The sequence below is a fragment of the Lactuca sativa genome, chromosome 6 (genome assembly GCF_002870075.4).
Source record: "Lactuca sativa cultivar Salinas chromosome 6, Lsat_Salinas_v11, whole genome shotgun sequence".
Classification (NCBI taxonomy): Eukaryota; Viridiplantae; Streptophyta; class Magnoliopsida; order Asterales; family Asteraceae; genus Lactuca; species Lactuca sativa.
In genome coordinates this window covers 170,581,259-170,593,442 of record NC_056628.2, presented here as the reverse complement: position 1 = coordinate 170,593,442, position 12,184 = coordinate 170,581,259, and the positions used below count along the sequence as shown (strand labels likewise).

Sequence of the window (12,184 nt, the reverse complement as noted above, 5' to 3'; positions counted from 1 at the left end):
GTATCCATTCACTTGATTAGATCCGACCCCGAGTTTAATGGAGTCTTTAATAGCCACATATCTGTTGCTATACTGCCTTCAGTTATCGAACACCCCACAAGTTGCAACTTGGTGATGAAAGTTGCCAGTATTATATCATTAAATTGGTGAGTTATATATCAACAAGAAGTTGAAGAATGGATCCCACTAAATAAATTGGTGAGTTAGATATAAAGGGTAAGCGATTCTATCCATTCATACACCTACCTACACACCACTTCACCTGCAAAAATCCCACACAAACCACCATGGATCGAAGCGAAGAAGATATGAAATCCGTTGGCTTCTTCGGAATCTTCAAACAATCATTCAAAACCATCTTCTCATGGAAGAAAATCTTCGCACAAATCACTCTCACCTTAATCCTACCTCTCACAATCGTGTTTTTAGCTGAGATGGAAATCTCCCACCATGTATTCTTGAATATCGAGACCAATTCTTTCCTGCAATTTGAACCTAATGACTACGATGGAAACCGAACAAGCGCCATGGATTGGCTCTACTACTTGCTATTCAAAATCGCCTTCATCATCCTCCTCACTGTCTTCTCCCTCCTCTCCACCGCCGCCGTCGTCTTCACCATCGCCTCCATCTACACCGACCGAGAAACTCTTTTCCGAAATGCCATGAAAGTCGTTCAGAAGGTCTGGAAACGACTCTTAGTCACTTTCGTATTCATATACATTGCGCTCTTCATCTACGACGTAATCGGGTCGGTGGTTATAGCGATCTTCAGATCTTTCTTGCGCAACAAATCAACATTGAGTTTAATTCTTTTGCTTATCTTCCTCATCGTATACATTATTGTTTTCTTATACCTGAGCGTTGTTTGTCAACTGGCTAGCGTCATTACTGTTCTTGAAAACACTCAAGGATTTAAAGCCATGAAGAAAGGTAAGCAACTCGCGAATGGGAAGAAGAAAGTGGGAATGGGAATTGCATTCGTTTTGTACGCATTTTTGGTGGGATTATTAGTTGTGTATGAGTTGTTCGTGGAATATGGTCGAGGTGTTTTCGAATTAGCGATGGTTTGGAGGGTGATGATCGGAATATTATGTGGGCTTTTGCTTTTGATGTTGTTCTTGCTCTTCATCGTGACCCAAACGGTGCTTTATCTGGTCTGCAAATCGCATCATCGGGAAGTGATTGATAAGCTTAGTTTGTCGACGGTTTTAGGAGGTCACATGGGGGAGACGGTGGTGAATCCCACCGTCGGCGGCGAGGAAATCCAGCTTGGAAGACCTCAACTACAACAACAGGTTTGAAAGGCTTTATTTTGTAGTACATTTTGCATATATTGTTGTACATCGGTGGCAAGTAGCTATTAAGGTCATGATGTAAAAGTCCAGGCTAGCAACTCATATCTCATTCAGATTTTCTCTCATTAGATTACCTTTTGCATATATTATTGTGCACTTGTACTTCTTATATTTGATGTAGTGTTTGTAAGTTGTGCTTGGAATATTGTACTTGTGTTTAAACTATTTTCGGAAAGGAAACTCCGGAAAGTCTTATGTGCAAAGTTCTAGAATTATTATGTTATGGAAATTGTAACATTTGAACAAGCTGGGAAACACGTTAAAATAATAGAATTATAAATGATAATATATCTGTAAGATCCATATATTAGTAAATTAAGTAAAAAATTAAATATAAAAGTATAAACATTTATAAATTTTGAATTTATAAAAAGATAAAAAAAAATAATAAATTATTAAAATTGATTTTTCTTTTAAATTTGAATAAATAAACAAAATAAACTAACGAACTTTAATTTATGAATTTTAAAATAAAAAGATAAGCCCATTAATGAAACTAATATTCATTTATTATTATATTTATTGTAATTATTACATTAAAGTATTATGTAAAATTTATTAAAACAAAAAAAAACTCATCAAATGACATGTGGAAAAAAAAATTAATTCAAAATAACCACAAAATAACATTTAACAAATTGAATGAGAGTGTGACATGTGACAAAAAACATTAATTTATTAGAGTAGATTTTTCGTTATATATATATATATATGGTCATTAAATTTTTTCGTTTATATTTGTCTCTTCAATTTGTTTAATTGTATACATTTGGTTCTGATGATCGACTGTTTCAGGTAACCGGAAAAAATTACTTAATAGGGTAATATATTTTTCATTTTGTCTACATTTAGTCCTTAATATTTCTTTTTGCACATTTAGTCCTTAATATATTTTTGTTGCAAAATAAGTCTTTGTTGTTTTTGTACACATTCAGTACTAATGACTAGTTTATTTAGGTTTTTCCCATGTCATCCTATATGAGACAATCATTAATGAGGTGTTCAGTGTTGTTGATGCTTATGGTCACCACGTCCTCAACTGGTTTTTTGCTTAAGTCTTGCATTTCGTTTAAGTCTTGTGTTCTGAACGTCATAACTTCTTCATACGATCTCGGATTTTAATGATCTTTATATTCATGCGTTCGTGTTTGTTGTGTTCAGAATGTCGTAACTTCTTCATGTGATCTCAGTTTTTAACGATCTTTATATCAACACGTTCATATTTAAGTCTACTACAACTTTCATTTAGATTATTCCCGTTAAAAGGTAATATATTTTTACTTATGAACTTTATATATGTAACGACCCGTTCCCGGTATGATGATTCCTTGGTATTTATTTTGAATTTTGTAAAGGGACTCGGCGAGTTCATAGCCTGACTCGCCGAGTAGGGACGGGATTTCGAGCACGTGTGAGCTGGCGACTCGGCGAGTCCATATTCTGGACTCGGCGAGTCTGTCCGTCTGGGAGAAACCCTAAATCCCCGGGTTGCCCACTATTTAAGCCACCATTTAGCCCCCAATATCGCCTCCTTCACCCTCTAAAGCTGTGAGAAAACCCTAATTCGTTCTTGTGTGGTTCTAAGTGATTTTGGTGTGCTATTGTGAAGGCTTGAAGAAGGAGAAGAAGAAAGGAGCAAGGAAGAGGATTGTAGAGCAGAAATTCAAGAGGAAGCAAGAGATCTTTGAGGTATTCTTCAGTTTCCTTCTCCTTTATGACTTAAACCCTTTTCTGGATCTTATTAATGCCTTCTTAAAGCCTTATATTGATATGGAAGCTCTCTTATGCCGAGATAACCTTAGATCTGTTCATCTAGGAGTTGTAGAGCCCAGATCTATTGCCTTTACGGAGTTATTCTGCATATTAACCCTAGATCTACCCTTTTAAGTGCCTTTCTAGCCTTTATTCCCTTGTTCATGTGTTTGTACACGTAAAGTTGGAAACTTTACGTGGTAAATCAGCTTATTGGACTCAGATCTATCATTTGTATGTATTGGATTCGAGCAGAATCGAGTGTAGCATAGTTGCATGGCGGCGACTCGGCGAGTCGGAAGAACGACTCGGCGAGTCGAGTCGCGAGTCCCCGATTTCTTCCTTTTGAGCGATGTCGAGTGGGCCCAGTGAGTTGTGGAGTGGACTCAGTGAGTTCGAGGGTAGACTCAGCGATGGAGGGACTCGGCGAGTTGTTCATACAACTCGGCGAGTCCAAGGCAATCTTCTTAAACTCAAGAACAACTCGTCGAGTTGTTCATATGACTCGGCGAGTCGGATGAAGATTGTCTGAGTTTTTGGATCGAATGAGTACTCGTCGAGTCGATGCCATACTCGACGAGTAGCAGCGAGTAGGATCGAGGAGTGAGAGCAGGGACTCGGCGAGTTGGCGGCCCAACTCGGCGAGTCAGGTCAACTGTGGGTTGACTTTGTCCGAGAGTTGACTTGGTCCGAGGGTTGACTTTGACCAAGGGTAAAAGAGTCATTTTACCCAATGCAGTGTTTAGTATTTGATTCAGTGTGTTTATGGACTTGTAGCCGGGGAGATACCGGAGCAGCAGCAGTTAGCCCTCAGAGCTATTCACTCAGCAGCCAGTTCACGAGGTGAGTTTCCTTTCAGTAGGAACGGGTCTAAGGCCACAATGCCGGCCCGTTTAGCTAGCAGTAGTGTCCGGATTTTATCCGGTGCAGTAGTTAGCATGTTTGATGCCTTCGTGGCTCAGACAGGATTATGTGTGTTCATGTTAGTGATATGTTATGCTATGATCAGTCAGCTTCGGGCTCCGGTCCGATGTCAGCTTCGGACTTCGGTTCGATGTAGGGGACAAGGTCCCAGTTAGCTTCGGACTTCGGTTCGATGTAGGGGACAAGGTCCCAGTTAGCTTCGGACTTCGGTCCGATGTCAGCTTCGGACTTCGGTTCGATGTAGGGAATAAGGTCCCAGTTAGCTTCGGACTTCGGTCCGATGTCAGCTTCGGACTTCGGTTCGATGTAGGGAATAAGGTCCCAGTTAGCTTCGGACTTCGGTCCGATGTAGGGGACAAGGTCCCAGTCAGTCAGCTTCGGACTTCGGTCCGATGGAGGGGGCAAGGCCCCGTATGTGCTTGATATATTATTGTATGGTATGTGGTAATTTGGGGGAGCTCACTAAGCTTCGTGCTTACAGTTTCAGTTTGGGTTTCAGGTACTTCCGCTTGTAGAGGGAAGAGCTCGGGATGATGGCATCGCACACACCACAGCTTCAGCTTTTATCCTGGGAGTTGATTTGGTTCTTGATTTCTATATGACATGGATATGATACAGTTTTCCGCACAGTGTTTTTATTATTATTTTGAGATACATCATGTATGGTTTATGATATGACACTCAGATTATGGTTTTTGGTTATGTTGAAAACGAAATTTTTGGGTCGTATTTTTGGGTCGTTTCAAGTTGGTATCAGAGCCCTGGTTTGAGGGATTCGGATACACTTCCGGGTGTATCTGAACTCAAACTAAGGGGAAATAAAAAGATTTTTAAAAGGAAAATGTTTTCTAAAAAGAATTTTGAGAGCACTTAGAAAGAAAGAAAAACAAGATGAGGGTGTGGTGCATGCGATCAGCCGAGCTCAAGTAAGTACTCCCAAATTACCCATGCAAGTTATTTGTTCAGTTTCAGTTTCAGTAGAACAACATGCTAGTATAGGACTAAGGATATAGGAGGATGCCTTATGTGCCTGCTTTATGTGTTACAGCTTTATGAGTATTGCATGCTAGTATTGAGTAGACAGCAGTAGGATAGCCTGTTTAGGTTATGCCTGATAGTATGAGCTTAGCACTGTATGCTAGATCAGTTTCTCATTTTGAGAATAGTTTTGCTTGAGTATGTTTCCTTTATCTGAATGTTGCTTGCTTTGTGCTTTGTGGGAGTTCTGAGTGATGGAAGTTAGCCATTAGGTGAACACGTTACACCACATGTGATCAGGGTTGAATAATCCCAGAGTGTTGGAACTGACCCTATTGCGCAGCTCTTGTTTGAGTCCAACCGTTATAGGGACGGGTCTTTTACTTGAAGGATTATCTGATCTTCATCACATGTGATGGTGTTCAGGTGGTGGTTAATTAGCATTATAAGGAGACCTGCAGCAGCTGAGGACTAGTTGAGTGAGTTTGAGGTTTCCCTGGGGCAAGCCTAGGATGAGAGTAGCAGAGATCAGTAGTAGTAGAAGTGACTTGGTGGAGTCAGGGCAGTTCTTGAAGAAAGTACGGATAGATGTGGAAGGTAGTATGGGCCCGTACTACTGGAAGCAGAGGATCCGTACTCGAAACAAGAAAGGCTGAGACAAAACCAGGAAGCTAGTTGTCGTATCTATGATCCCTCGAGATATTTCTGTTTTCTGATGTAGTTGTGATGTGTTTCAGAATGGTGGTTTTGCGTTCGAGACCAGCAGCCGGCAGCGGGGGTGCCGGGGAGGGATCAGGTTCAGGTTCGGGGGATGAGCGCATGGATGAGCAGACCCGAGAGTTTCTTTCTTCAGAGATTACGCGTATCATTATAGAGCAGACTCCTGTGATCTTCGGTTCGATCAAGGAGGGGATTCTAGAGCTGATGGATGAGAGATTGGGCACCTTCCGTGCCGAGGTGGCGGCCATGATGGGGTCGCGCACCCTTACTTTCCGGGAGTTCACGGCATGTGGAGCTCCGGACTATCATGGGGCGCGAGACCCCATAGCGAGCACCAGATGGTTGGCGGATGTGGCCAACGCTTTCCGTACTAGCAGATGTCCCGAGGGGGACAAGGTCAGATTGGCGTCCTGTCTTCTGAAGGACAGGGCACGAGATTGGTGGGAGGAGGTCGGGCATGCTATTGGGGATGATGCAGCATTGGACGCCATGACCTGGGCTGAATTCTCTACCAGGTTCAGGGCGGAGTTTGCACCGGTCATTGAGGTGCAACAGTTGGCTAGGGAGTTTCAGGACCTCACCCAGACTACAGAGACAGTGGCAGAGATCACCGCCAAGTTCAGGGAAAGGGCTCTTCTCGTTCCTCAGTATGTGGCTGATGAGGAAATGAAGAAGGCCCGTTATCATGAGATGTTGCGGAGCGATATCCGCCAGTTTGTGAGCCGGTCCAGCTGTAAAACGCTGGAAGATATGATTGCTAGAGCTCGGGAGAGGGAGATCGATCTCGAGATGGAGAAGAAGAGGAAACCGGAGGCGGTTTCGGGTTCGGGCGGTTCGGGCAAAAAGCCCAGGGTTTCAGATCACAGGTCCAGGGGACAGCCGAGCCATGGTCGATGTGGTAGGTGTGGGAAGATGCACGAAGGTGCGTGCAAGGCAGGGAGTTCCGGTTGCTTCAAGTGCGGTCGGATTGGACATTTGAGTAGGGATTGTACGGCTCCTGCTACTGCCGTTGCAGCGTCAGATCTGATTTGCTTTCAGTGCAATCAGAGGGGACATAAAAAGTCTCAGTGTCCGAGTTTAGCTGCAGCAGGGAAGGTGGCTGCACCTGCCCCTGCTACCTTGAGGATTACAGACGGCCGACAGGGTCAAGCTGATGCGCCAATGGCGAAGAGTAGGGCGTTTCAGATGACAGCAGAGGAGGCACGAGCGACTCCTGATGTGGTGACGGGTATGTATCTTCCCTTTATCTCTTATTATTATTGATTGTATATTGCTTATGATTGTATGTTTTATTCAGGGTCGTTCTCTGTGAACGGCATTTCTGCTATGGTATTATTCGATTCGGGGGCTACCCGATCATTCGTATCACTTGCGCTTAGCAAGAGATTCAGTAGAGCTCCAGGGGAGCTGGTTTGTCCATTAGAGGTTGAGATAGCGGATGATAGGACCGTGAGGGTCGGCAGAGTGCATAGAGGGTGTTCTCTTCAGTTATTTGATGAGCAGTTTTCAGTGGATCTGGTACCTATTCCTCTGCGAGGGAATAAGGTTATTGTGGGTATGGATTGGCTAAGCCCCAATGGGGCGGTGATTGATTGTGAGCTTCAGCTAGTGAGGGTTCGCACTCCCAGTGGGGGAGAGTTGGTGATTCAGGGCGAGAGGCCACAGCGAGTACCGACCTTTTGTTCCGCCGCAAGGGCGAGGCGCTATGTTCAGCAGGGTTGCGCCGGTTTTGTAGCTTACGTTTTGGATGCCCGGGAGAAGGGTAAGTCGACAGTTGATGATGTTCCTATTGTTCGAGACTACCCGGACGTGTTTCCCGAGGATTTGCCGGGGATACCTCCTGAGAGGCAGGTTGAGTTCAGGATCGACCTCATTCCTGGTGCGGCTCCGATAGCCAAGGCACCGTATCGACTAGCTCCCCCTGAGATGCAGGAGTTGTCTACACAGCTGCAGGAGTTGTTAGACAAGGGTTTCATTCGGCCGAGCAGTTCGCCTTGGGGAGCGCCGATCCTGTTTGTGAGGAAGAAGGATGGGTCGCATCGTATGTGTATAGATTACCGGGAGTTGAATAAGGTAACAGTGAAGAACCGTTACCCACTCCCGAGGATAGATGATTTGTTTGATCAGCTTCAGGGAGCGTCTTGGTTCTCCAAGATCGATCTACGCTCCGGATATCATCAGATGCGAGTTAGAGATGAGGATGTACAGAAGACTGCTTTCAGGACCAGGTATGGTCATTACGAGTTTGTGGTGATGCCATTTGGGCTCACCAATGCTCCAGCCGCGTTCATGGATCTCATGAACCGCGTGTGTAGGCCGATGTTGGATCGGTCAGTGATAGTGTTCATAGATGATATCTTGGTATATTCCAAGACGCAGGAGCAGCACGAGGAGCACCTGCGGGAGGTGCTGGAGGTTTTGAGGAGGGAGAGACTTTTCGCAAAGTTCTCCAAATGTGAGTTCTGGTTGCGCGAGGTGCAGTTCCTTGGTCACCTCGTCAACCAGAAGGGTATTCTGGTAGATCCGGCCAAGATAGAGGCCGTGATGCAGTGGGAGGTCCCGAAGTCTCCATCTGAGATTCGGAGCTTCCTAGGGTTGGCAGGGTATTATCGGAGATTTATTCAGGATTTCTCCAAGATAGCAGTGCCACTCACCCGACTGACCAAGAAGTCAGTGGTATTTCGTTGGGGTCCGGAGCAGCAGACAGCATTCGAGACCCTCAGGCAGAGATTGTGCGAGGCTCCAATCCTTACCTTGCCAGAGGGAGTAGAGGACTTTGTAGTCTATTGTGATGCCTCGATCACAGGTTTGGGAGCAGTTTTGATGCAGCGAGGCCATGTGATAGCGTATGCCTCGAGACAGTTGAAGCCTCACGAGGCTAATTATCCTACCCATGATTTGGAGCTGGGGGCAGTTGTGTTTGCCCTCAAGATTTGGAGGCATTACCTTTATGGGGTCCGTTGTACTATTTACACGGATCACAAGAGTTTGAGGTATCTTATGGATCAGCCGAGTCTGAATATGAGGCAGAGGAGGTGGTTGGATGTACTAAAGGATTATGACTGTGAGATCCTATACCATCCAGGGAAGGCCAATGTGGTGGCCGATGCCCTGAGCCGCAAGGTGTCGGCGGCCCCTATCAGGGATCTATGTTTGAGGATGACAGTGATCACTCCGTTTTTGGAGCGGATCAAGGAGGCTCAGGTAGAGGGTCTCAAGGAGGAGAGACAGAAGTGTGAGAGGATCGTGGGCCGAGTAGCCTTGTTTGATTATGATAGTCGTGGTTTGCTGACACTTCACGGGAGAGTGTGGGTACCGTACTGGGGTGGAGTACGGCAAGTGTTGATGGATGAGGCTCATAAGTCTCGGTTTTCTATCCACCCAGGGGCGACGAAGATGTATCGAGATCTTCGACCTGATTATTGGTGGCCCTGTATGAAGCGGGACGTCGCCTGGTACATCGAGAGATGCCTGACCTGCCGGAAGGTCAAGGCGGAGCACCAGAGACCTCACGGCAGGATGCAGCCGGTAGACATTCCTGTGTGGAAATGGGAAGACATCACCATGGATTTTGTCACCAAGCTTCCCCGGACCGCACGTGGAGTGGATTCGATATGGGTAGTAGTGGATCGGTTGACAAAGAGTGCTCATTTTATCCCGATCCAGGAGAGTATATCGGCGGAGAAGCTAGCCGATATCTATGTGCGTGAGATTGTGGCACGTCATGGAGTGCTGGTATCGGTGGTGTCTGACCGAGATGTCCGTTTCACATCCAGGTTCTGGAAGCGGTTCCACGACGAGATGGGTACTCGTCTCCATTTCAGCACCGCTTTCCACCCTCAGACAGACGGGCAGAGCGAGAGGACGATTCAGACTCTCGAGGATATGCTTAGGGCATGTGTCCTAGATTTCGGTGGCAGTTGGGATACGTATCTTCCGTTAGCGGAATTCTCGTATAACAACAGTTATCATGCGAGCATTGACCGACCTCCCTTTGAGATGCTGTATGGGAGGAAGTGTAGGACCCCGATTTGTTGGGGCGAGGTCGGTCAGCGGGTCATCGGGAGCACGGAAGTGGTGCTCAAGATGACTGAGTTGATCCAGCAGGTCCGTAGTAGACTGCAGACTGCTCAGAGTCGGCAGAAGAGCTACGCCGATAGGAGGCGTTCGGACTTGGAGTTCCAGGTGGGAGATATGGTCCTTCTGAAGGTCTCACCTTGGAAGGGTGTCATCAGGTTCCGGAAGAGGGGCAAGTTGGGCCCCAGATTTATTGGTCCTTTCAGGGTTTTGGCCTGGGTGGGTCGGGTTGCTTATCGGTTAGATCTTCCTGAAGAGCTTAGTCAGATCCACAACACCTTCCATGTGTCTCAGTTGAGGAAGTGTCTGGCGGATGAGTCAGCAGTCGTTCCCCTAGAGGATATTCAGGTTGATAGTAGCCTGAATTATATTGAGAGGCCGGTCGCGATTCTGGACCGGAAGACCAAGACCTTGAGGAACAAGGTAATTCAGTTAGTGAAGGTGCAGTGGCAGCACCGGAAGGGGTCTGAGTGGACGTGGGAGGCTGAGGAGGAGATGAGAGAGCACTACCCAGAGATATTTGCAGATTCAGCCGTAGCAGACTTCGAGGACGAAGTCTGAGATAAGTGGGGGAGAATTGTAACGACCCGTTCCCGGTATGATGATTCCTTGGTATTTATTTTGAATTTTGTAAAGGGACTCGGCGAGTTCATAGCCTGACTCGCCGAGTAGGGACGGGATTTCGAGCACGTGTGAGCTGGCGACTCGGCGAGTCCATATTCTGGACTTGGCGAGTCTGTCCGTCTGGGAGAAACCCTAAATCCCCGGGTTGCCCACTATTTAAGCCACTATTTAGCCCCCAATATCGCCTCCTTCACCCTCTAAAGCTGTGAGAAAACCCTAATTCGTTCTTGTGTGGTTCTAAGTGATTTTGGTGTGCTATTGTGAAGGCTTGAAGAAGGAGAAGAAGAAAGGAGCAAGGAAGAGGATTGTAGAGCAGAAATTCAAGAGGAAGCAAGAGATCTTTGAGGTATTCTTCAGTTTCCTTCTCCTTTATGACTTAAACCCTTTTCTAGATCTTATTAATGCCTTCTTAAAGCCTTATATTGATATGGAAGCTCTCTTATGCCGAGATAACCTTAGATCTGTTCATCTAGGAGTTGTAGAGCCCAGATCTATTGCCTTTACGGAGTTATTCTGCATATTAACCCTAGATCTACCCTTTTAAGTGCCTTTCTAGCCTTTATTCCCTTGTTCATGTGTTTGTACACGTAAAGTTGGAAACTTTACGTGGTAAATCAGCTTATTGGACTCAGATCTATCATTTGTATGTATTGGATTCGAGCAGAATCGAGTGTAGCTTAGTTGCATGGCGGCGACTCGGCGAGTCGGAAGAACGACTCGGTGAGTCGAGTCGCGAGTCCCCGATTTCTTCCTTTTGAGCGATGTCGAGTGGGCCCAGTGAGTTGTGGAGTAGACTCAGTGAGTTCGAGGGTAGACTCAGCGATGGAGGGACTCGGCGAGTTGTTCATACAACTCGGCGAGTCCAAGGCAATCTTCTTAAACTCAAGAACAACTCGTCGAGTTGTTCATATGACTCGGCGAGTCGGATGAAGATTGTCTGAGTTTTTGGATCGAATGAGTACTCGTCGAGTCGATGCCATACTCGACGAGTAGCAGCGAGTAGGATCGAGGAGTGAGAGCAGGGACTCGGTGAAACGACCCAAAAATACGACCCAAAAATTTTTGTTTTTAATATAATCAAAACTGCAATCAGAGCATCATATAATAAAACCATACGTGATGTATTCCAAAACATAATAAAATACTGTGCGGAAAAACTGTAGCATACTACATCAGATCAAACATCTAAATCAATCCCAGGCTAAAGCTGAGGCGGTGGTGTGTGCGATGCCGTCATCCAGAGCTCTTCCCTTTGCTTGCGGAAGTACCTGAAACCAAAACTGAAACTGTAAGCACGAAGCTTAGTGAGCTCCCCCAAACTACCACATACCATACAATATCACATAAACACATATTGGGCCTTGCCCACTACATCGGGCCGAAGCCCGGAAACTGCATCGGACCAAAGTCCGGAACTGACTGGGACCTTGTCCCCTGCATCGGACCGAAGTCCGGAACTGACTGCATCGGACCGAAGTCCGGAACTGACTGCATCGGACCGAAGTCCGGAACTGACTGGGACCGTGTCCCCTGCATCGGACCGAGGCCCGGGACTGACTGCACATAGCATAGCATATCATAACCATTTATATTGCATACTGCATCGGGCCGTGGCCCGGAACATAAACACATACACATAGCACATAAAACATGTCTGAACCACGAAGGCATCATACATACGAACTACTACATCGGACCGAAGTCCGGAAACTACTATTAACTGGGCGGGCCGGCATTGTGGCCTTAGACCC

At 46.1% G+C, this 12,184-nt stretch overlaps 1 protein-coding gene across 1 annotated transcript; it reads left to right on the top strand.

The window, feature by feature from the left end:
* The first annotated feature begins 287 nt into the window (after nt 1-287).
* On the top strand, nt 288-1,304 carry LOC111901977 (uncharacterized). Its single transcript, XM_023897848.1, has one exon. The coding sequence runs from the start codon at nt 288-290 to the stop codon at nt 1,302-1,304; it is 1,017 nt and encodes a 338-aa protein (XP_023753616.1).
* Nucleotides 1,305-12,184: the final 10,880 nt, after the last annotated feature.

What these genes read in the sequence shown, in the direction of transcription:
- LOC111901977 (XM_023897848.1), top strand. Translation starts at nt 288, where the DNA reads ATGGATCGAAGCGAAGAAGATATGAAATCCGTTGGCTTCTTCGGAATC.